The sequence below is a fragment of the Lepidochelys kempii genome, chromosome 3 (assembly GCF_965140285.1).
Source record: "Lepidochelys kempii isolate rLepKem1 chromosome 3, rLepKem1.hap1, whole genome shotgun sequence".
Lineage (NCBI taxonomy): Eukaryota > Metazoa > Chordata > Testudines > Cheloniidae > Lepidochelys > Lepidochelys kempii.
This window is the reverse complement of record NC_136382.1, coordinates 78,427,511-78,452,206: the sequence shown is the minus strand read 5'-3', so window position 1 is coordinate 78,452,206 and position 24,696 is coordinate 78,427,511. Positions and strand designations below refer to the sequence as shown.

At 41.5% G+C, this 24,696-nt stretch overlaps 1 protein-coding gene across 5 annotated transcripts in view; it reads right to left on the bottom strand.

Moving 5' to 3' along the window:
* The window catches only part of GRIK2 (glutamate ionotropic receptor kainate type subunit 2), a 612,718-nt gene that overhangs the window by 391,604 nt on the left and 196,418 nt on the right, over positions 1 to 24,696 (bottom strand). For 4 of the 5 annotated variants that reach the window (XM_073336875.2, XM_073336874.2, XM_073336872.2 and 1 more), the window contains 2 exons: positions 23,155 to 23,412; positions 1,123 to 1,304 (listed from right to left, as the gene is read on the bottom strand). In XM_073336875.2, coding sequence (XP_073192976.1) covers positions 1,123 to 1,304; positions 23,155 to 23,412 — 440 coding nt within the window. The remainder of the gene's footprint in view (positions 1 to 1,122; positions 1,305 to 23,154; positions 23,413 to 24,696) is intronic. The other variant, XM_073336877.2, reaches the window with a different exon arrangement.

Here is a 24,696-nt window from a genome sequence, read left to right as displayed (position 1 = left end):
TCAGACTCAAGCATTACTTCATTTTCTTGCTAAGAGGTGAAACCTCACCACTGGGTACAGCTAAGGAGTGCCTGTATGCATTGGGAATCCTCATTCACCAAAACTATAGAGCAGCAATGGAGCTACTCAGAAACCACTACTGCACCCTCACGCTGAATGTGCTGCATCACCTTAGACAGGGAAGGAGAATAACTATTACCCACCCCTACCACTTCCCTGTCCCTGTCCCTAAAGAAGTTGGAGGATCCCAGTGGAGTATAACCGTGTAGCATACAGCTGGTGCAGAAAGTTTGGGCAAGCTCTTGTGAATTCTGCCATATGCTCCTTGCATTCCCACAGGCACACAATGGAAATGCAGCAGTTTAACCATGTTTAGGGTCCTCCGCAATCATGGCAGGAGGGCAGAGAGAATTTGGCCCCTAAGAAAATACCCAAGGGGAACTGACAGTATGAGTAATTTTCTCAGTGGAACATATTAGTGTGCTCATCTGGTAAGGAAAAGAGAGATTTAATTTACAAACATACTCAAGTGGTTTGTCAATCAACGCAAGGTTGAGTTTTCTATTATTGAAATACACTATTGGAATTCTATTCATTTGATTATGGAATATACTAAAATAAGAAGTCTAAATTAAAATTGTTCATTGTGCAGAATAAGACTAAACAAACATTCTAAATTTGCTTTCTGTTCAGAGTGCCAGTCTATGAGTGGTTTCAGAGTAACAGCCGTGTTAGTCTGTATTCGCAAAAAGAAAAGGAGTACTTGTGGCACCTTAGAGACTAACCAATTTATTTGAGCATAAGCTTTCGTGAGCTACAGCTCACTTCATCGGATGCATACCCAACAGGATATTCATCATTATAAGATAATATAAAAGATTTTTCCAAGTAACATTTGCCTCCAGAGACTTGTAAATAAAGCTCTTGCTCCATCCCAACCAAATAAAAGAAAAGTGGCTATCATTATAATCTCATATAACATTAGCTCAGGAGGACTTGGTTGATTTTCCAGTAGAAAGAGCTCAGTAAAATTCACACACAATTTTAAAATCAGTTGAGACTAGGTGTTCCTGTTATTTGTTAGGAAATATACTAGGCCATCTGAAGTGATGTAATGATTACCTGTTTTAAAATGCCTGCTGCCATTTCATGACTGCAGTCAAAGATCACATGGAACTCCTTGCCTCTTTTCATCTCCTTTAGTAAAGGCTTAGCATCCTTTGTGTCAGCTGGTAACTGACGGATTTTTAGTCTTAGGTTGTACCGTGATGGAGCTTTAATGAGCTCTTGTAATCGAATAAGGCCTTAAAGAAAATATGAAAAAGACAGGAAAGGAAAATTATTGAAACAAAAATGAAATGACCTGGCAAGAGAAAATAGCTTATTACAAAATATTTGCAATTTCCTGATTCTTTCCCCTTCTTATGAGTACGCTACAGTGTGTATAAATTTGTGCTTAAAGAAATGTCTGGGATCCCATTGCTTTCTTGACACAATTCTATTTTCTTCATTAATATTAATAGACAGTAAGCAGCCTGAGTTAGGATTACGTCCAGGAATGCAGACAAATCTTCCTTTTTGCATTTTCTTGAAGCTATGATATTCTTCTCTAAATAATATATATATAATTATTATAATTCAATTAAAGCAATATCCCAGACTAATAGTTTGTAATCAGACTACTCATTCTCATGACTAATCTATCAGGTTTATATACACAGCTGAAGTTCATTACAGTACCATGGAACATTTTCACATAATCCACACCAGGCTACTAAGAGCGTTAATTTATCTTTCTTAATTATACAATTAACAAGCAGCTTCAAAAGCACAGCAAAAAGGGGTATAGAATAAACAGTAGGCTCATGTCACTTAATTCCTCTTTAACATACTACAAAACATTTTAAATTACTTATTCCTCCCCCTCTCCCCCCCACCCAAGGAGTTACATATATGGAAATTTCTCAGAAATCTTTTAGTTCAAATCAATGTGACAGTGCAGAGTTGGTTTACAGATCATTGGTCTGTGACCAATACTAAACCTCATGTTGTTTAACTGTATTGAAAATGACAGCGTAAAAGCCGTTCTTCCCTAAAGTAAAAGTTCATTTCAGTGTTAGCAAGAACGATGTATTCTTATGGGTAAACTTTCTCCCTGGCATGTGAAGAATTGGGTGTGCATAACTCACTGGCAGTAATGGCTGTTATATGCCATCAGTACTTCATATGTGATGCTTGGGACCAATTTTCCACCTACCTACCAAAGTCAATGAAAGTTCTGTCTTTGACTTCATCTGGAGTAGGATCAGGCCCTAAAAGATATCTCCAATGTCTGAAATTACCTACTTCCTTTCAAGATAGAGATATTAATGAGGAAGGTTCATGAAATGATGTTAGCTGTCATGCATTATCATCATGTGTAACTTTACACAGAGCAAAAAGCTGAAAATTCACCTTAAAATTCTATTTAGATATTATGCAATAGCAGAAGCTATCTTACATTCATTTGACCTATGGAAAACTTTACAAAATGTTGTCCCTCACCTATAGTTAGTGTGTTTTTACTTTTGTGACACTATGTAATTTATAAAATAAATGTAATTGTTCAAAGCACTTTATAACATGTAAGGAGTGACAAAAAATGAATAGAATAGGTTAGTATCTCAAAAAGCCTATTCCAAACTAAAGAGGCACAAACACTGACAATACAGAACAGTCTCCTGAATAAGCACGGTCAGTTGTGTTTATAAAGCTCAACTGAATTATGTAGGCCACAAAACATGTTCCACTGTACTAAACGGTTCACTTTGGTAGTCCACTGGGCCATAAGCTACAATAAATATTTGTTCATTCCTGTTTAGACTCATAAAATAAATCCATGCTGGCACTAATTCAACAGTTTTCAGCTTGTAAGGCTCCCTGGGGAATGACTTTGAAGAGCAAAAATCTTTCACTAGCAGGAGCGGCTGTCCCTTGCTTAGGATTTCAAGGATTCATCACTTTGTGGAAAATGAACAGTACAGAGAATTGAAGCTAAGTCTGAGGGAGTAGCTCTCATTACAGTTACCCTACAGCTCCTACAACAAAGAAATGCTTCACAAAAGAATGATAATACAGTACTTAGTATCCATTTACCCATTGTTTTTATTTGTACATAACAGCCCAGAGTTGCAAGCTGCTGAGCAACATCAGCTCTCACTAAGATTTTACTGAGAATTCAGGTTGTTCAATGTTTCTCAGGTTTAGGTCAAACTTAGAAAGAACACATGCTTGTGCTCATGCACAGTGAAGGCTGACACTCATTCCTGACACATCGTGCCCAGGACTCTCACTGGTGTGATTTCCACACAGGCTGCAGTAGAGCCTTTTTAATTTAACCTCTTTTGGATCCCAACTTTGAGGCTACAGTAAGGCTTGAATATTTATGCACGGCAATATTTAGATTAAACAGAGCAGCGGGTGGAGGGATGCCGATAGAGCTGTAAGGACGAGCTTGCAAATGGAAATCTTTCCAGGTAGCATAATTTTCATTTCCCTAAAGGATGCAGTGCATGAAAGGAACCCTCAGAACAAAGTATATCATTTACACGGTGCAAAAGCCCAGACATTTTTCGAAACTTCCACCCCACCCCGCATCCCAGTGATCATCTGTATACAACTTGGTTGATGGCGAAGGGGATGGATTGTTTGGAGAACACTGTCTTCTGATCATTTCAGTTTTCTAATATTTTTTTGTTTTCTTTTCTGGTTAAACACTTGCGTTGTGTTCCATGATTTGGGTACCAACCTCTGATTAACGTTAAAGTCCTGAAAAAGCTCATATAGAAGTTACCTCTCCCTTATGTTCTTTTACAAATGCTGTGGTTTTCTGTGCCTTCTGCTATCAATGCTTGGAGTCTGTTTTTTCAGGACCAGTGATAGCACTTGCCGCCTTTAAGGCTTTCATCTTTATAATTCCCTCCCTCTATCTATGGTCCAACAGACACCTCATCTGGAGAACTTAAGAGCACATTTTTTTGTATAGACAAACTTCTGAGTGTACATCCCTCTGGAAATCCAAGGCATGCATGAGGAATGTGCCTCTGGTTTACCATCCATTAGGATGATGCAGCATTTACTATTGTATGCTACGATCCACTTCTTCCTCATCCTCACTCTCCTCCTTTGGACTGACTTATGCCTGCAGGAAAGGGTCAGTTCCTGCAATTGCATCCAATGGATATACTTAGGGATGGCTCCTTTCCATCCACCACCTCATACACATGTAAAAGGGACAGGCCTAAAAAGGTCTTAAGTAAAAAAATAAACTATAGGCATTCAAGACTAGGAAGAAAGTTATTTTTGTAAAGTTGCACTAGCTCAGAAGATCCCAAACCCAACACCTTTCAGTTTATGTATAGTCTTTATTACAGCGGCAAAGAGTCCTGTGGCACCTTTTAGACTAACAGACATATTGGAGCCAGGGCCGGCTCCAGGCACCAGCTTTCCAAGCAGGTGCTTGGGGCGGCATTGAGAATGGGGCTGCAGTCCGTGCCCCGAGGCAGTCATTCGGCGGCAGCTCCACCGCTTTTCCCACTGTGGCGGCTTTTGGGCAGCAGCTCTGCCAATCTTCCGGGTGTGGGGGCAATTCGGTGGCAGCCCCGGTGCTGTTGCGGTGGCAGCAATTTGGCGGCAAAATTAGTCGAGCCACCCCTGATTGGAGCATAGGCTTTCATGGGTGAATACCCACCATGTCGGACGCACGGTATTCACTCACGAAAGCTTATGCTCCAATACTGTCTGTTCGTCTATAAGGTGCCACAGGACTCTTTGCCGCTTTTACAGATCCCGACTAACACAGCTACCCCTCTGATACTTGTCTTTATTACAGTATCTCTTACAAATAAATGAAATAGGCAGGCAGGTAGGTGGTGCAATGACACACCTTTGCCTTTGAGGCCTGCAATGGAAGGGGAGGGAACACTATAAAACTGAGAATTTTGTCCAATCTGAAGCATTTTCAGGACTGAGTGCCCTACATTTCAAAGCAAGTTGCATGCAACAATTTTCAGGAAATAAATTTCCCAGTGTGGGGCCTTCAATTAGGGGAGGAATAAAGGAAGGAAATTGGAGGACAGCAACAAAACAATTGATTATTTTATCATTTTGAATTATATCTTTGTGCTGACTAATTCCAAATTTCAGCCTTGAGCATTTTAATAGAACTGACTTACAATATAACCACATAGAATACAGCCCTGCAGATGAAATGTTGACCACTTATTTTATTGGTACTACAGGACCCTACTATGATGAGAGGAAAACAACTTGGGTAGACAAGCTCTTGAAATAGCTTTACAGCAGTGTGGAAGTGAAATAATTGTTGTATTGTGCGGGGAGGGGGTATATTTTTCTAAAGTGACTTGTATCATGGACACCTTTTCTGCCCCTTTGAACTCTTGATTTTCATTTATTTATTTATTTATTTTGGCAGCCACTGTCATGAGCCTTATGTCTGAATGACTGAGAATATAGGCATGAGTCTCCTTTTTCAGAAGCTATAGTTCAGTTTTATGGAGAATCCTGAAGGTGCAGTTTTTGAACACTTTAGCTGACATCCTCCTCCAAAGAGATCAATCCCATCACCTCCTCAACATGCTCAACTTCAACCAACTCCAAGAAGCAAGAGTCTCAAGTTTGTTCTGAAAGCCAAGCTCAGCTTTACAAGCCATTGTTATACCAGCTGGCCAGCTCATCAAGCTATTTATCATTCCCATTAATGCTGTCTTTGTGGTGTATAAGAAGATATCAAACCAATATACTTTGCAATGGGCTGTACACAAACACTTTTTCTTGTATAATAGAAAGTTACACATTCTTTATTTAGATGAAAGCCAATCTTGGCCTGTTCTGAGCAGCAGGACACTCACAACGGGCTAAATATAAATATATTACCTTATTTTGCTGTTTGAGAAATTCCTTTATTTTCAATTTTTTGCAACGTTTTCTGTCAGAAAATAGGATACGGGGATAGATGGACCTTTGGTCCCTCCCAATATGGCCGTTCTTATATTTTTAAGTTCACAAATCTTGACTATTGGAACAGATTATCTGTGGGCTCTCAGAGTTGGCTCTATTTTCCCCACATCCTTTATTTACAAAAGACCTGTCTTTAATAAAATAATAATAATAATCAATCTTTTGAGAATCTGCACCTGCTGGTAGTATTGCACAGAAAGCGAGGCAACCTCAGTGCCATTCAGAGCCTTCTGGAAATAAAGTCAAAGTAAATGATATTTAAACCCACTTTAATACCCCTCTGTACCGCTTAAGTGGTGTCAAGTGGCCTTAGTGTAAATAAACATCTGGTCCCTGGGATTTTTATTTTAAAAAGACAGAAACCTTGAGGTTAAAGGAATGTGATCTCCGAGTGCAACGCTGAGGCCAAAAGGACTAACACAATCCTTGGATGCACAAACAGAGGAATCTTGGGTAAGACTACAGAGGTTATTTTTCCTCTTATTTGGCACTGGTGGAACCAGTGGTGGAATACTGTGTCCACAATTCAAGGATGTTGATAAATTGGAGAGAGTTCAGAGAAGAATCTTGAGAATGATTAAGGATTAGAAAATATGTGTTTGTAGTAGACTGAAAGAGACCAATCATTGTGCTTAACAAAGACAATATTAATTGTGACTCAATTACAGCCTATATACACCTACATGGGGAACAATATTTAATAACTGGCTCTTCAACTATTTGGGGGGAGGGATAGCTCAGGGGTTTGAGCATTGGCCTGATAAACCCAGGATTGTGAGTTCAATCCTTGAGGGGGCCATTTAGGGATCTGGGGCAAAAATTGGGGATTGGTCCTGCTTTCAACAGGGGGTTGGACTAGATGACCTCCTGAGGTCCCTTCCAACCCGATATTCTATGATTCTATGAATTTAGCAGAGAAAGGTATAACACGATCTAATGGTTGGAAGCTGAAGCTAGACAAATTAAATCTGGAAATAAGGCATACTACATGTTACCCTTAGAGCAGGGATCAGCAACCTTTGGCACGCGGCCTGTCAGGGAAATCCGCTGGCGGGCCAGGCCAGTTTGTTTACCTGCGGCATCCCCAGGTTCGTCCAATCGCAGCTCCCACTGGATGGGGTTTGCCATTCCAGACCAATGGGGGCTGCGGGAAGTGGCGCAGGCTGAGAGATGTGCTGGCTGCCACTTCCCGCAGCCCCCATTGGCCTGTAACAGCAAACCACGGCCAGTGGGAGCTGCGATCGGCCGAACCTGTGGATGCTGCAGGTAAACAAACTGTCCTGGTTTCCCTGAAGGGCCGCAGGCCAAAGGTTGCCGATCCCTTCTCTAAAGTTAGAGTAATTAGCCATTGGAACAATTTACCCAGGGTCATGGTGAATTTTCCATCAGTGACAATTTTTAAATCAATTTGGGATGTTTTTCTAAAAGATTTGCACTCGGAAATATTTGGCGGAAGTTCTATGGACTGTGTAATACAGGAGGTCAGACTAGATGATCATAATGGTCCTTTATGGTCTTGGGATCCATTCATTTCCTTCTGAAAAATGGCACTGGCTGTATTTAAATTATTTAGGCTAAATCATGCTTTGGCATAAAAACCCAGTTAGGGTTCCTCATGAAGTTTCTTCTAACTTAAACCAATCAGAAGGAAGGGTCTGACCCCTTGAGATAGAAGATGGGGGACACAGCTTCAACCCCGAGAATCTGGAGATTCCTACAGATTCACTAAGATGTTGAGGGGAGTTGATGGAGGCCAGAGTCATCTGTGTGGTGGCACTGTGCCTCCAGGCTACCTATAACTGCTCCATTGGCTCCCTATCTGCTCTGCAACCCACTGCCCCTAGAACTTCCCTCAGATGGGAGTTCCGCACCATGGAGTGACTTCTATTCAGGAGTTAATACACCTTTAGAGGATATTAACTCTTGAGTGAATACCTTGCATTACTATGCATGCATCCTCCAGCTCCCCCAACTCCAGACCTCCCCATTTATGGATCCATACACTGGTATTGCAGCAATGAGTACAATGCCTAGGAGATAGCTGATTCTAATATTCCCTCAGAGAAGAGAGATATGCCAAATAGAATCCTTCGGCACAAGGCATGATCGGCCCCTTTAATTTTTTTAACAATATATTCTTCCCAAGTACCCTACTAACAAATGTTTCTGTCTCACTATTTTTTTCTAACAGCAACGCCAAGCCACCATATTTTAGAGTGAAAACAAAAGCCTTATTACTTTCAACCATTTTTCAAGTACTTCTCTCTGTTGGATACAAGCCATGCCAGTACCAGTGAGCACTTTTCAGGTTTTTGTTAGCCTCTTAAAGCACACTTTCTCTTTCTGGCATTTCCTTTTGGAATCCTGTTCTTTTAGAACCCTGTTATAGTTCTTAACCTTCACAACACCTTCTGCCAAGGAGTTTCACACAGCTCTTCAGCACTGAAAGAGCCCACACGCAACACAGTCCCCCGAGAGGGTATTAATCCACTGTGCAGGGCTATAGCAATTCTGACTTTTCTACATTTTCTATGCCCCCACATAAAGCAACTACACTGGTCTAGCTTTAAAGGGCCTCTGTGATCATGGAGCAGGGGCAAGTTTGGTCTTGAAGCATGAGCCATATTGTAAAGTCCCCAGAGCAGGGGTAACCAACCTGTGGCTGTGGAGCCACATGTGGCTCTTCAGAAGTTAATATGCAGCTCCTTGTCTAGGCGACAACTCCGGGGCTGGGCTATAGGTGCCAACTTTCCAATGTGCTGAAGGGTGCTCACTGCTCAACCCCAGCTCTGCCCCAGGCCCTGCCCCCACTCTACCCCTTCCCCCAAGGCCCCTTCCCCTGAGCCTGCCATGTCCTCATTCCTCCTCTGTCTCCCCCACACAGCCTCCTGCATGCCATGAAACAGCTGATCACAGTGGACAGGAGACATGGAGAGGGAAGTGGAGGTGCTGATCGGCGGGGCTGCCAGAGGGTGGGAGGTGCTGTGGGTTGGAGGGGAAGCTGATGCGGGGCTGCTGATGTATTACTGTGGCTCTCTGGCAATGTACACTGGTAAATTCTGGCTCCTTCTCAGGCTCAGGTTGGCCACCCCTGCCCCAGAAGAACCACAATTATTAAAACTGTCCAGTTTTAAAATATGTAGGGGGTGAAAAGGCAACCAAAAATTAACTCAACAATCTTCTTACCAATAATGTTAAACAATAAATCCTGTGTAGTAAGATGAGAAACAAGAAGATGATAACAATATATACAATATGTAATGTTTTTTTCCAGACAGGGTCTCTGTCAGTTTATGTATAAACTTAGCTGAATATATTTGAATATATTATTGTATCACGGTCTTTGAAGGTATTTTTTTTTAAGTTTGGTTGTTGCCAACTTAAATATGTTATGAAAACTTCTGCCTAAACTGCTGAATACAGAAGAGGACAATGACAACTAAAGTTACTCTGAATTTCAATGAGAAAGTCTCAGGAACAGAATTTAATTGAGGGAACTATGCTCTACAAAATGGCTGACAAATATGAGAGGGAGAGATTAATGAAAGCAGGAGGGAAAAGCATGATCTGCTATGGTACAGGGAGGAAGTAAACTCTTTCTGCATCTCAGCTTTCAGAATTATGCTCAAAGGTTGGAACAAAGAAAGCAAACCTTTACCATAAGAGGAACAGAGGCAGCAGTACTGTACCAGTCAAAAAAGGATGCTTACAGGAAATAAATACCTACTAGAAATTCCAGTAGACCTAGTTGGACATGTGATATTGTTGAACATTTTCAACTGGAATTTCCACTAGAGTAATAGGAATACTGGCTAACCACATTTATTTTGGGAGACCAAAACAGTGAAATTTGTGTTGCAAAAGTTGACAGAAGAAGAGAAGAATGATTCTAAAAATGAAGCTAAAAAGATTAAGATGGGAACATTTTATCTGAGGCTGTGCAGTAAAGAACAGTGATTCACACAGTACTAGACATTTTCAGCATCTTTAACGTTCTCTCTAAAACTAGAGGACAAACTCGTGATACTGAAATGTACGTGAAAAATACAAGTAGTATATAGTTAATTGTAAATTATTTATATTTATGATGCACTCAGGATGTTATAGCTAGTAGTTTTCCCTTTTCTCCTCCTTATTTTTTTTGTCTTTTGTCTTTGTTTATCTATTTTGAATCAGTAACAAAATTTCAATTTGGCACTTATAGCATTCTGTATACTAGAAAGTAAGCTTGTTTGAAGAACCAGTTCTAAGTAGTCAATGTTCTACAAGACTTAAAAATTCTTAAGTGTGTGTGTTTTCCTCTGAGTGGCACAGTACAATTTAAACTGTCATCTGGAGTAAGTTCATTTAACGATCCAATATTTTCTGGAAATATTGGCCCCCATCCTGTTCTCATTGAAGTCAAAGGCAAAACTCCATCAAGCCCATTATATTTTAAAAAATAACGTTTTTTTAAAAAATACTTATATTCTGGTCTTTTTCTGAAAAGCAAATTTAAGTCATGATCAAAAAGTTGACTCTGATTGAAATCAGAGAAGTTCTTTGACCCATGTATGGTATGGGCCTAAGTTGGTTTAATTTTTTTCTGCTCTTTTCAAATGCCCCATTACTTTTGAGTTCTAAAGAAATAATCACAAAGAAGCTTTATAGCATGACTGACCACAAAAGAAAAATTAAACATAACCAAAAGTCTCTCTCATACTATAGGGACTCAATTGTTAATCTAAAAAGGTAAATAATTCTTAATATTGAGACTATATAACCATCAAAAGTAAAATTATGACTACACAAGATACTCTCTCTCTCTGGTTGGTATTTTTTTTTTTTTTTTTGTATTTTCATTCTGACATCAGGAAAAATACTTTCAAGTTTTACTGGGCAACTCGTTCAATAACCTTCTTGGAAACGTAATATATCAAACTATGTAATCAACTATATCCAAATACAGTAATTAGGTTTAACACATGATTACTAATTGTATTTGCACTTGGAATTATTGCACACAGCACTTGAAATACTAAGTATTTAGAAGGTACTGCATAATATATAATCAGCCTGAATCTACATTTTCTGACCCTCTAAAAATAGTTCAAAATTATTATTTAATAATAATGAATATTACAGTTCATTCAAAAGCCATATTTATCTAGAACGGGGGGAAACGCCCATGTCCTCAGATGATAATGTCAAAAATATTATGCCTTTAGATATTCATCCATTCCATTTAAAAAGTCAGAATGACCATATTTTGTCTTTCAAGAAACCTAGAACAACAATGGATCTTCTAGCTTATCATAAAGTGCTAAACTCCCCTATCCTATTATAAGTCATACAAAGCAACACAACTCTTTAAGTAGTCTGCACAACATTACTAATTTAGACGTGATCTCTCAGTGAAATTCCCTGTTGTAGATTCTGCGTGTCCTTGTTGTGGAACTTGCAGTGAGGATTCCACAGGAGGAATGAGTGGGAAATAGGTCATGAGAGCCAAGCTGTGGAAAGAGCCAGAGTGCCGATCAGTGGAGTTGAGAATTTGATTCTAAGTTAGGAGGGCTGAATGAAGCCTCACAAAAGATTTATGTTGATACCTTAAACAACAAACTTTTGACAAACTTCTATTTCCCAGGGCAGGGATCTTCACATTTCCCCCCTCATTCTCAAGTTAATTTCTTTATTTTAAAATAGTAAATTAAAACAAGACTTTTCATAGTCACAGCCTCATCTCACATACACCAGGTAAGGCTCTGATTCAAGAAACCACTCAAGCAGCTGCTTATGAGAGAGGAAGATGGTCCAGTGGCCAGGCCAGTAACCTAGGACTTAGCTCAATTCCCTGTTCCACCACAGACTTCCTGTTTGACCTCAGGCGAGTCACTTAGCCTCTTCTTGCGTAAAATGGGGACCTCCCTGGTGGTGGTGTGAGGATAAATACACTCAAGATTGTGAAGTGCTTTAAGATATACTGATAGAAAAGCACTAAAAAAGAGTTATGTATTATTAATATTAACTCCACATGTGACCATGTGCTTTCCCAAGTACTAAACTGGGCACTAAGTCAGGAGCAACTCCAGTGAAGTCAAAGGAATAATATCAATTTAAAACAGGTATAAGTGAGATCAGAATCAGGCCCACTAGACTCCGGCGAAGTATTCTGTAATTGTTTCACTTGTCAAAAATTTGATCCTTAATTCTGTATTTATTTATTGTTTCACACTTTTTCTTTGTTATAACTACAATAACCTACCCTGACCGCAGTCTCTTCTAAATAATGAGCACAGGATAGATAGATTAGATATTTTGCTGATTTTATATTGAGGGAAACATAAATTCTGAGTTGTCTCTCTTGAGGCCACATGGCTTCTTTGTCCCCCTTCTCTCTCTGAATTACTTATTCTTTGCAGTCTTAAGCCCCACTTCCTGTCTCCAAGCACTGTTTACAAGACATATTTAAAGAGACAACATAGAGCAACATAGAGTTAACCTCAGTTTCACTTCCAACAATTACTGAAACACATTCACTCTTTTTATCTTTTAGTGATGACTGTTTCCTTCCCCCAATTTTTCCCAGATTACTAAATTACTCCCCAAAAAAGTTAGAACAGCTGCAAATGCAAGGGAAGTACCTTTAATTTATTACAATTATATGCACAAGACAGTGTTATCTTTGGATGCGAGATCATATGAGATATATAATACTACCCAGCACAGGTCCCAAGAAACAAACCCAAACTTTGTTTAAAAATTAGCAAACACCAAATTCACTCTCGTTAAAAATACCAGCAAAATGACACTTTTTTTCTCCTTTTTTCCCCACCTCTAAAATGAGCCCCAGTGTATAAAATATTGAAGACACCCTAACAACAGGTTCGTTTCTGAAGACAATTCCATGCCAACTTTCACGTCGGTTCATCCAAGACCACAACAAAGGCTAATTAAGAAAAAAACTCAGCTCCTGTTTTTATCAAATTGATTTGCGTAAGCCATTTGCACTATGTAATTGAATGGTATTAGCAACTAATGGCTTATGCAAATCAGGAATCAAGCTAGTGTTTTATATGATATCCACAAAGGGTTAAGCTTGTCAGCCTGCTTCACAGCTTCTTGTACCCCTGAAGTTCTCTCTAGGACTGATTTGATGTGTTTTCTCCTTCTTAGAAAAGGTTATCTCACGTAGTTGAATTTTTGAGAACTAGGAAGAAAGCTCTGGGACACTTTATTCTCTGTGGAGATATTAGAACTCAGGGGAAAGCCAGCTGGTGCGCATGTCTGCCATTTTTTCCCTTCTTTCTTAAAGCCATCTGACTGCAACAAATCCATAAGCCTAAAGGGGACTTAATTAAAACCAATGGATAATTTACACATATCTAACTAATGAGAGGATCAGAAATTACCAAAAATACACTGGATCATATCCTGCCAACAATTCTTACGCAAAGCTCTCATTGAATCCAATATGAAAGATGGTATGACACAGTTAAGGTTTTTAAACCTGTATCAGGACAGCTAGAGAGTTCTAGCACCAGTTTTCATCAATTTAACAGATGGGCTACATCAAGGAGCCACAAGGAAACTGTACTGAGGAACTACAGAGGAAAGCAGGTGCCACCTAGCAGCCAAGCAATCCGATACAGAAACATACAGCAATCCCTCCTACATCGTCCCCTCCTTTGAATCTTTTCACTGGCTCCCTTTCTCCATTACCTATAACTCAGCCTTTTAGCCTTTCTGTTCAAGCCTGCAAATCTTCTCTCCTGCCTCTTTATCTAACCTTGCCCCTTGTCATGTAGACCCTGCCATCCCCACCACTGACACCCCCTTGGTCTCTTTCTTCCACAAGCCTCTTCATGCCTTTTTCCATGCCACCCCAATGCATGGAATACCCTCCCTTCTATAATCTGCCCAGCTACAACCTTTCACTAATTAAGAGCTCGTGCCTGTGAGATGCAGAGCACTCTAGCCCAGACCCAGCAGTGCACTTTAAAGGGGCTTAAGTGAATGCTTAATTGTTTTCTAATATCAGAGCCAGAGCGCTCAGCATTTTGCAAGATAAAGCCCTTAGGTTTTATCTGAAAATTCATCTCTTCATAATAATGAAGTGAGCCAAAAATAATTCACTATCTTCAATCTTTATCTTCCCTATTTTTGTACATTCAACCTCCACCTCAACCGTACCACTATGGTGTGTACATATCTGAAATGAAAATCCAAGTATTTCTGTAGCCTCATATTCCTTTCCCATCCCAACATGCTGCTTATCCTCCTCACTTGTTACATACCACACTGGCTGGGAGTAAGAGGGGGAGGGGTCTATCTGGACCAGCATGGGTCCTAACTGGCATGGGGAGGAGTGTCAGTGCCCCCTGACAGCACCCTCTCTTCATACTTCAGCAGGTTTGCATGTGGACAGAGCTTGAGGGACCTTAATTCCCACCCTCATAATCTAATTGGCCCATTTGTGGGCCAGGGTAATTTTTTTGGCTCCATAACACCCCCTTCAAATACACGGGGAGGAAAAGGCAATTTGCTACTCCTGGAAATTAGCCATCATTCATGCGCCTCCTTTTTTTGCCTCCGTGCCCATGTCCCCTCTTTCCCTTCCCCGTCCTTCCCTTGGATTGTTTCTTTGTTGTTTTTCTTATTGCTCTATTTCCCCTTTTTCCTCAGAGATTTGCCCAATGATCCTTTAAGAAAGTTCTTTACAACTCTGCAAATTGGTTGCTACAGGTGTCTGGATTTTGCCTTCCACAGAGAACCTATAGGTAGGGCTAGTGACAGGATACTGTAGTACTGATATTTGTGTGGCAGCTGTCTAACGCAGGTTAACTGAGGAAGTGGTGAGGCAGAGTTGCAACGGCAGACATGGGCACTGGCTGGACTTGTTTCAATGTTTGATGCAGAAAGAGGCCCACCTTGATTAAGCCCACACCCATCACATGAGCAAAGGGCAGGGGCGATCTGATCCCTGGTAGGGGAGTAGGGCTAGCCTCACCTTAGGAATTGTTCTGCCTTTATGGCCATTTGTTTTGGGCAGTGGGTAGTCTGCATCAGGAAGATCCGCCGAGCAATTCCTTCTCTAGTTCTATGTCACACCTCACAAAAACTGCAACTTTTCCTTCATCCAAACCTCTGTAAAAGGACAGTCTAGTAGTCAGTGCACTAACCTGGATCTCCGAAAACTGGGGTTCAAGTCCCTAGTCTGCCACAGATTTCCTGTGTGACTCTGGGCCAGTCACTTAGCTTCTGTGGAGTCAGGCCTTTAAAATGGAGATAACTATATAACCTACCTAACAGGGCATCATGAGAAGAAATACATTAAAAAGTTTGAGGCACTCAGACATTATGTTAATGGGTACCATAGCAGTGTTTTAGGTAGGTGGATATTTGCAGCATTACCAAAGCCGAGCTCTTTTTTATTTATTTATTTATTATTGTTGTTATTGTTGTGTTTCAGTGAAGCACCTAACACATTTTGAGGCACTACAAAATAAAAAACTACAATGAAGAAGAAAGAAGATGCTAATACAAATTAATCTCACACTTCAAACCTTTAGGATTTTCCCACTGTTGGTTTTACCTTTATTTTTATAGGGTTGACATTGGAGTTGTGTGTGCTTTTACATCTATTTTTGTGATAGTGGAGTTTTGGGAGCTCATATGTACTTTTGGAACATCGAGCCATCATGATGAAATTTCCCATATTGAATGCAACATCATAAGGCAGTAAATGCCGTAGAGAATGTAGATGATGAAATTTCTGGAATGCTTTTGGGGGAGTGGGTTGGCCCTTTTCATCTAGCAGGGGAATACATTTTTCAGAGCTGCCTCATAATTGCATTACATTTGAGGCCATGAAAATTAAGATATTGAGATAAAATGGTAATCTAAATTTCCCCAGAGTACAAATACAGCCTTCCAGAACCTTGCAACCCCTCGCTTCTCCCCCTTCTCCCTAATCCTCCCGCCCCCGGAGACCTGGCTTTATTTGGAGACTTATCCTTTGAAAACTCTTAAAATCTTTTACATACATTCCTCCCCAACTGCCCCCACCTTTTTTTCTTAATAAGACTCCTCATTTCCAGCAGTTTCCATGTAAATACAGAAGTAATAGAACTACATAAACGTAAACAGATCAAAAAATAATAATGAACCTTCAATTTTAGCAAGAAAATATGATGCTGCATACCTGCGACAGCATATTATTGCTATTCCCGTGAAAAGTGTCCATTTGGGAAATGTCCATTCAGAAGGAGAAAATCCATTAGTAGAGAACTTTATCATGAAAGTGAAGAGGCATGACTGGCTATCAATCCTAAATAGCTCTTAGAAAGAGGTGAAGGGGAAGGAGTAAATACAGAGAAACAGAGGAAGGGAAATAAGAGTGCACATTGATCCCCACATTTTGGGTATCTCCTGCCTATGTTATGAGATTGAGAGGTGCCTACAAGAACGCAAATTCTAATTTTGTTTTTATTTCCTTCATTCATTTGAATGGATTTGAAACTAATCAAAATCTTCATGGTCAAGGGGTCATTATGATACTGAATCTTCCAGTGTCAGTTTAAACTGTCACTGGATGTTTCAGCCCCAGCCTCCACCATTCAATGTTTACATTAGAAGTACCCATGAATTGAACGGAGCCCTTCTTAATCAAGATTAATTACCTTCTTTAACAAATGGTTTTTAAACCTGTTTACAGCCTAGCTTTAAGTTTTAAAGTCTGTTTTTAAGAGAGTTTCTTTTAGCAAAAAGTTGCTCCCATAAGCACTTCAAAAGCAGAAGATGCTGTGGACTTCCCAGCAGCATGCCCTTGGATTTGAAGTCTTTGAAGTAGGGAGATGCTTCCAACAAAGATATTCTGGCAGTTTTTTAAACCGTAGCCTCAACATTTACTTACAGCCAAGATCATGAAAAGATTAAAAGTTTACTTTTTACAAGTACTGGTTTCTTTTTGGCATGAGCAGCTTTGCAAGGCAGAGGTACTGGGACTGAAAGTTCTCAGCTGACATTGTGAAGGTTTATGGGATCTTTAGAAATTGATTCAAAAATCATTTTAGTACACATACTGATTTCTCATTCATAGTTATTTTAAAAGGAGACTAACCACATAGTAAAACACATTTAAATGAACTCAGATTAACATTTCATATAGCTATTTAAAATAGCCATTTTGTATGCAAAATGCTGTATGTATACTGCACAGCAGATGCAAGACACCCAATCTTCATCCTCATTTCTCTTATATGTCCAAGCTGTGTGAATGTCTCTCAACTATACGATCACCATACAAAATTCTTTACAAGAGTATTAGAACCGGCCAAGATATTTTCAATGACATTTTTTCTAGTGGAAAATGCCGATTCATGGAAACCAAAACATTTTTTGGGAGTCAGTTTTGACAATATTTTTTTCTCAAAAATATTTTGAAAAAAGTCTTGAAATTGTCAAAATGTCTCAACAATTCAGAAAACCTGAGACAAAATTGATTACCCAGCCATGAAGCTAGAATACCCCACTTGAGAACCGGTTTCTTTCCATCACCACCAACAGCTATCTCCTCCTCTCAACAAGCCTTGGTAGGGTAGTGAACCCCACTTACTAGATGAAACCTAAAATAAGGAGGTGGTTCCCATGGTTTGTTTTGAGGATAATGGTTCCTGTCAGAGCAGCCTGGAGGATGTGGAGAGCTATAACATGGCAAGCTATGGGGAATTCCCAATTGGCAGTTTGAGGTTCAATGTTATCAAATCTGAATCAGCAAATCTGAATTTTAGCTATGAAAATGAGCCTTCAAGTTTCATTTGCTTTCACATCCTAGGAGCCAGACTGCAGGGTTTCTTTTGCAAATCTTAGACTGCAGGCTTTACACAGCCCTATCCATGACTGAAACCAAAATAGTCATCATGGTGTGTTTCCTACCTAGCTGAAACCAGTGAGCAGGGCTGGGCTGGGCTTCAGCAGGCACTCACTAGTAGCATGTAGCAGCACCTCTTTCAAGCTGCCTTCCTATTCTTCAGAACCTAAGCTTGTATTTTTTTAAAAAAAACAGCCTCTAGATATTATGGTTGCAGAGACAGATTTGAAAACATGGACCAAGTGTAACTGATGCAGTGATGTCAGCAGAATCTGAAACAATAACTCAAAGAGCGGGCAGTAGGGTGTCTGTTTGTTTGCGACAGGGAAGCCTGGCTGTTTAAAAATAGCCAGAGCTTCGCGAACCAGCTGAGCGGCGGAGAACCAGCTGAGCAGCGGGGACAGCAGAGCAGCTCACAGCAGGAGTTTGCCTGGGAGTTCGCCTGGAGTGAGCCCAGTGAGGCTTACGTCTTGCAAACTGCTCTGAGGAAGCTCGTAGTAGGAAGGTGATATGGAAGGGGGGGGTTCAGCTGTTGTGACCTGCACTGGATGTGCCATGTTTGTCTTTCTTCCACAGGACAGAAGCGACTTTGTCTGTACAAAGTGCAAGCTGGTCTCCATATTGGAAGAGAAGATTGAAGGTCTGGAGCAACAGATAACAACCCTGCGTTGCATACGGGAAACTGAGGATTTCCTGGACAAAACTCAGGATAGGCTTCTAAGGGCACAAAGCTCTACAGATATAGAGCAGGTTGCACAGAGGAGCCAAGAGGCCAGTGAAGAAGCTTGGCAACATGTGACCTCCAGAAGAGGTAAGCGGAATGTCCGGGTTCCAGTAACACAGACACAGGTAACTAACCGCTTTCATGTTCTCTCCACAGGTATCGTTGCGGAGAGTGGACCAGATGATATGTCTGGGGCGAGAAAGCAGAAGGAGACTCCGCTGGTTGGAAGGCATGAGATGCGCTGTCCTGAGGTTGGGGGTTCCACGACCACCACTCCCAAGAGGAGAAGGCGGGTGGTGGTGGTCGGGGACTCTCTCCTCCGGGGGACTGAGTCATCTATCTGCCGCCCTGACCGGGAAAACCGAGAAGTCTGCTGCTTGCCAGGGGCTAAGATTCGCGATGTGACGGAGAGACTGCCGAGACTCATCAAGCCCTCGGATCGCTACCCCTTCCTGCCTCTCCACGTGGGCACCAATGATACTGCCAAGAATGACCTTGAGCGGATCACTGCGGACTATGTGGCTCTAGGAAGAAGGATAAAGGAGTTTGAGGTGCAGGTGGTGTTCTCGTCCATCCTCCCCGTGGAAGGAAAAGGCCTAGGTAGGGAGCGTCGAATCGTGGAAGTCAACGAATGGCTACGCAGGTGGTGTCGGAGAGAAGGCTTTGGTTTCTTTGACCACGGGATGGTGTTCCATGAAGGAGGAGTGCTGGGCAGAGACGGGCTCCATCTTACGAAGAGAGGGAAGAGCATCTTTGCCAGCAGGCTGGCTAACCTAGTGAGGAGGGCTTTAAACTAGGTTCACCAGGGGAAGGAGACCAAAGCCCTGAGGTAAGTGGGAAAGCAGGATACCGGGAGGAAACACAGGCAGGAATGTCTGTGAGGGGAGGGCTCCTGCCTCATACTGGGAATGAGGGGCGATCAACAGGTTATCTCAAGTGCTTATATACAAATGCACAAAGCCTTGGAAACAAGCAGGGAGAACTGGAGGTCCTGGTGATGTCAAGGAACTATGACGTGATCGGAATAACAGAGACTTGGTGGGATAACTCACATGACTGGAGTACTGTCATGGATGGTTATAAACTGTTCAGGAAGGACAGGCAGGGCAGAAAAGGTCGGGGAGTAGCACTGTATGTAAGGGAGCAGTATGACTGCTCAGAGCTCCGGTACGAAACTGCAGAAAAACCTGAGTGTCTCTGGATTAAGTTTAGAAGTGTGTACAACAAGAGTGATGTAGTGGTGGGAGTCTGCTATAGACCACCGGACCAGGGGGATGAGGTAGATGAGGCTTTCTTCCGGCAGCTCGCGGAAGCTACTAGATCACATGCCCTGATTCTCATGGGTGACTTTAATTTTCCTAATATCTGCTGGGAGAGCAATACAGCGGTGCATAGACAATCCAGGAAGTTTTTGGAAAGCGTAGGGGACAATTTCCTGGCGCAGGTGCTAGAGGAGCCAACTAGGGGGGGCGCTTTTCTTGACCTGCTGCTCACAAACCGGGTAGAATTAGTGGGGGAAGCAAAAGTGGATGGGAATCTGGGAGGCAGTGACCATGAGTTGGTTGTGTTCAGGATCCTGATGCAGGGAAGAAAGGTAAGCAGCAGGATACGGACCCTGGACTTCAGGAAAGCAGACTTCGACTCCCTCAGGGAACGGATGGCCAGGATCCCCTGCGGGACTAACTTGAAGGGGAAAGGAGTCCAGGAGAGCTGGCTGTATTTCAAGGAATCCCTGTTGAGGTTACAGGGACAAACCATCCCAATGAGTTGAAAGAATAGTAAATATGGCAGGCGACCAGCTTGGCTTAATGGTGAAATTCTAGCGGATCTTAAACATAAAAAAGAAGCTTACAAGAAGTGGAAGGTTGAACATATGACCAGGGAAGAGTATAAAAATATTGCTCGGGCATGTAGGAATGTTATCAGGAGTGCCAAATCGCACCTGGAGCTGCAGCTAGCCAGAGATGTCAAGAGTAACAAGAAGGGTTTCTTCAGGTATGTTGGCAACAAGAAGAAAGCCAAGGAATGTGTGGGCCCCTTAATGAATGAGGGAGGCAACCTAGTGACAGATGATGTGGAAAAAGCTAATGTACTCAATGCTTTTTTTGCCTCTGTTTTCACTAACAAGGTCAGCTCCCAGACAGCTGCGCTGGGCATCACAAAATGGGGAAGAGATGGCCAGCCCTCTGTGGAGATAGTGGTGGTTAGGGACTATTTAGAAAAGCTGGACGTGCACAAGTCCATGGGGCCGGACGAGTTGCATCCGAGAGTGCTGAAGGAATTGGCGGCTGTGATTGCAGAGCCATTGGCCATTATCTTTGAAAACTCGTGGCGAACCGGGGAAGTCCCGGATGACTGGAAAAAGGCTAATGTAGTGCCAATCTTTAAAAAAGGGAAGAAGGAGGATCCTGGGAACTACAGGCCAGTCAGCCTCACTTCAGTCCCTGGAAAAATCATGGAGCAGGTCCTCAAAGAATCAATCCTGAAGCACTTGCATGAGAGGAAAGTGATCAGGAACAGCCAGCATGGATTCACCAAGGGAAGGTCATGCCTGACTAATCTAATCGCCTTTTATGATGAGATTACTGGTTCTGTGGATGAAGGGAAAGCAGTGGATGTATTGTTTCTTGACTTTAGCAAAGCTTTTGACACGGTCTCCCACAGTATTCTTGTCAGCAAGTTAAGGAAGTATGGGCTGTATGAATGCACTACAAGGTGGGTAGAAAGCTGGCTAGATTGTCGGGCTCAATGGGTAGTGATCAATGGCTCCATATCTAGTTGGCAGCCGGTATCAAGTGGAGTACCCCAAGGGTCGGTCCTGGGGCCAGTTTTGTTCAATATCTTCATAAATGATCTGGAGGACGGTGTGGATTGCACTCTCAGCAAATTTGCGGATGATACTAAACTGGGAGGAGTGGTAGATACGCTGGAGGGGAGGGATAGGATACAGAAAGACCTAGACAAATTGGAGGATTGGGCCAAAAGAAATATGATGAGGTTCAATAAGGATAAGTGCAGGGTCCTGCACTTGGGACGGAAGAACCCAATGCACAGCTACAGACTAGGGACCGAATGGCTAGGCAGCAGTTCTGCGGAAAAGGACCTAGGGGTGACAGTGGACGAGAAGCTGGATATGAGTCAGCAGTGTGCCCTTGTTGCCAAGAAGGCCAATGGCATTTTGGGATGTATAAGTAGGGGCATAGCGAGCAGATCGAGGGACGTGATCGTTCCCCTCTATTCGACATTGGTGAGGCCTCATCTGGAGTACTGTGTCCAGTTTTGGGCCCCACACTTCAAGAAGGATGTGGATAAATTGGAGAGAGTCCAGCGAAGGGCAACAAAAATGATGAGGGGACTGGAACACATGAGTTATGAGGAGAGGCTAAAGGAGCTGGTATTGTTTAGCCTGCAGAAGAGAAGAATGAGGGGGGATTTGATAGCTGCTTTCAACTACCTAAAAGGGGGTTCCAAAGAGGATGGCTCTAGACTGTTCTCAATGGTAGCAGATGACAGAACGAGGAGTAATGGATACAAGTTGCAGTGGGGGAGGCTTAGATTGGATAGTAGGAAAAACTTTTTCACTAAGAGGGTGGTGAAACACTGGAATGCGTTACCTAGGGAGGTGGTAGAATCTCCTTCCTTAGAGGTTTTTAAGGTCAGGCTTGACAAAGCCCTGGCTGGGATGATTTAACTGGGAATTGGTCCTGCTTTGAGCAGGGGGTTAGACTAGATGACCTTCTGGGGTCCCTTCCAACCCTGATATTCTATGATTCTATGATTCTATGAAAGAGATATGAACTGCCTTATTTATCTCAGTGGGGCTAACTCAGATGGTCTATGATAACAATGTCAACATTTAAAAGATTAACTATTTCACTACTCAAAGCATATAAAAAAGGAGAGGGAGGATTATATTAAGGAGATCTACACAAACTACTATGAGTTTGTTCAGTTTGGCACCACCAGGTTCTTTAGATGCTTATCTGAACAATATAGGATTTGAGCTTGGGAGAGTTCTTCCTCATTTCACAGCCCCTTAATCAAGAAGGAGTCAATCCAAGATGCCACGCAGAGCCCTGAGGGACATCTGAGATCTCCCAAAGATCAGCCAAACTCAAGAAATACAATAGGGCATCTGACTCTACACCTTCCACCCGCCCCCTTCGGGCAATCTGACCCCTGCAAGAAAGTCTGTTTTATGAATTTTTCAGCCCAATTTCTTAATCAAAGATGTTTGTGATAGGTTTGGATAAATATCCAGATCTTTAGATGCTTATCTGAACAAGATAAGATTTACCTATTACTTTTAGATTGATATATGAATAAAAAGGTGTATGTATACGTGTGCATATGAACTATGCACATGCAATAATATAGTTGTGCATATAAAACATACACATGCAGCATAAATGTATGCAAAACTGTTACGTGTTACACACCATTTTAGACAGAATTACCTGTGCTTCACTTAAAACTACATTTAAAAGGAAAAAATATAATAATTAGCAAGCAAAGCACACACATGAATAGTTCTGCACATAGTCCCATGGGTTAGCCTTACCAGTGCTGTCATCATAAACAACAGTGACGGTTTTCCACTTGAAAAACTGCACAAGGTCAAGGATGGCACGACTGAGAGAAGAGAAATCTGGGTAGAGGCTGACATAGAATGAGTCCTTGTTGTCTGAAACTTGATGTTTCCAGCGGGTCTGTATATGTGGAACACCCAGGGCATTGCAGATGGATTGCACGGCGTTAGCTGAAGAGCTATGGGAAGGTCCAAAGATGGCTGCCACCCCAAGGGACAGCTGATCACAGGCTGAAGAGGAGACAGAAGTCTGTCAATTCTGAGAGGAGAGAATGTGCCAGAAAGTATTGTACTATTCCCATTAACTAAATGGCACTTTGTGAAATATATTTTTCCCCTTCCTATTCAAGTTTAACACTTTCATTTGTACTGAGACTTTTCCTTTAAATAATGACCAAGTTGAACTACATCTTTAACTTTTCACTGTGATTTGATGAAGAACAATACTTAGCATGCATACAACAAAACTACATTTAGTCAAAACTCCCACTAATGTCAATGGAAGTTGCCAAGGCTCAGCTCTGGCACGCCTTTAGAAAATGTAGGGGGAAGGGAGAAATCAAATGTTAATGCACCTTACAGCAGATGTAGGACCATAGAGGGCTGTATTTTTAAACCCAAGTTTTAGAAATGAATTTCCTCCCCAACCTACCCAGACTACTTCCCCAGAGAACCCAATTACTCAGTGGATTTCAACCTATTAAGATAATGTAACATTAAGCAGATACTGACTTATGTTGAAGTGGACTTTTGGGTGTATTGTTTTGAGAGGTATACATTAACTAGTAGAATGCAGGGAGTCAATATATCTCTTTAAGGAGATTAATTGTTGGTATTCATTAAAGAATTAAATCAATGTACATTGTTACACACATCCTGACAGAATATTTGGAAATATTCCCATTTTGGCCATCTCTCTCTGAAATGGAACAGGTTTGTTCTTTTAAAATAGTATTGGGCTGTTAAGTTATACGGTCAGAAAAAGATCTCTGCCAGGATGAAGGCATTTACATGAGATGTGAATGATTAATATTGTTACAAAATCAATACTGCTGATTGCCGATAAAGCAAGCAGTAGAAATAAATATATCATCACTCTTTTCACTAATTTAAAATTAATCATTCTCATGTGTTTACATGATGGAGAGTCTACCAAGGTCCTGATTGTGTACTGCGAACTGGGCAAGAACACCCCTGAAGAGCACCAGTGACTTCAATGAGCTTTTATATAGGCACCAGGTCCAACCCACATGGCTGTGAGTGCAGGACTAGGGCCTAAGTGACTACATTTTGCTTCAAAACATAATTCAGCATTGCACTCCAATTTCTACTAATATTGCCCTTCCTAAGTGTAGTCCACAAGCTTTATGCAAATACAAGTAGATGGGATCTAACACAACAGTGATAGCTACCAGATGGCTTTTCAATGGGCTTTTTATTTTCTGCTTCTGAGATTTTGAGAGTGTGATCATTTTGCACGTGATTTAGTACAGCACTTTTCTATAAGAAGCACAC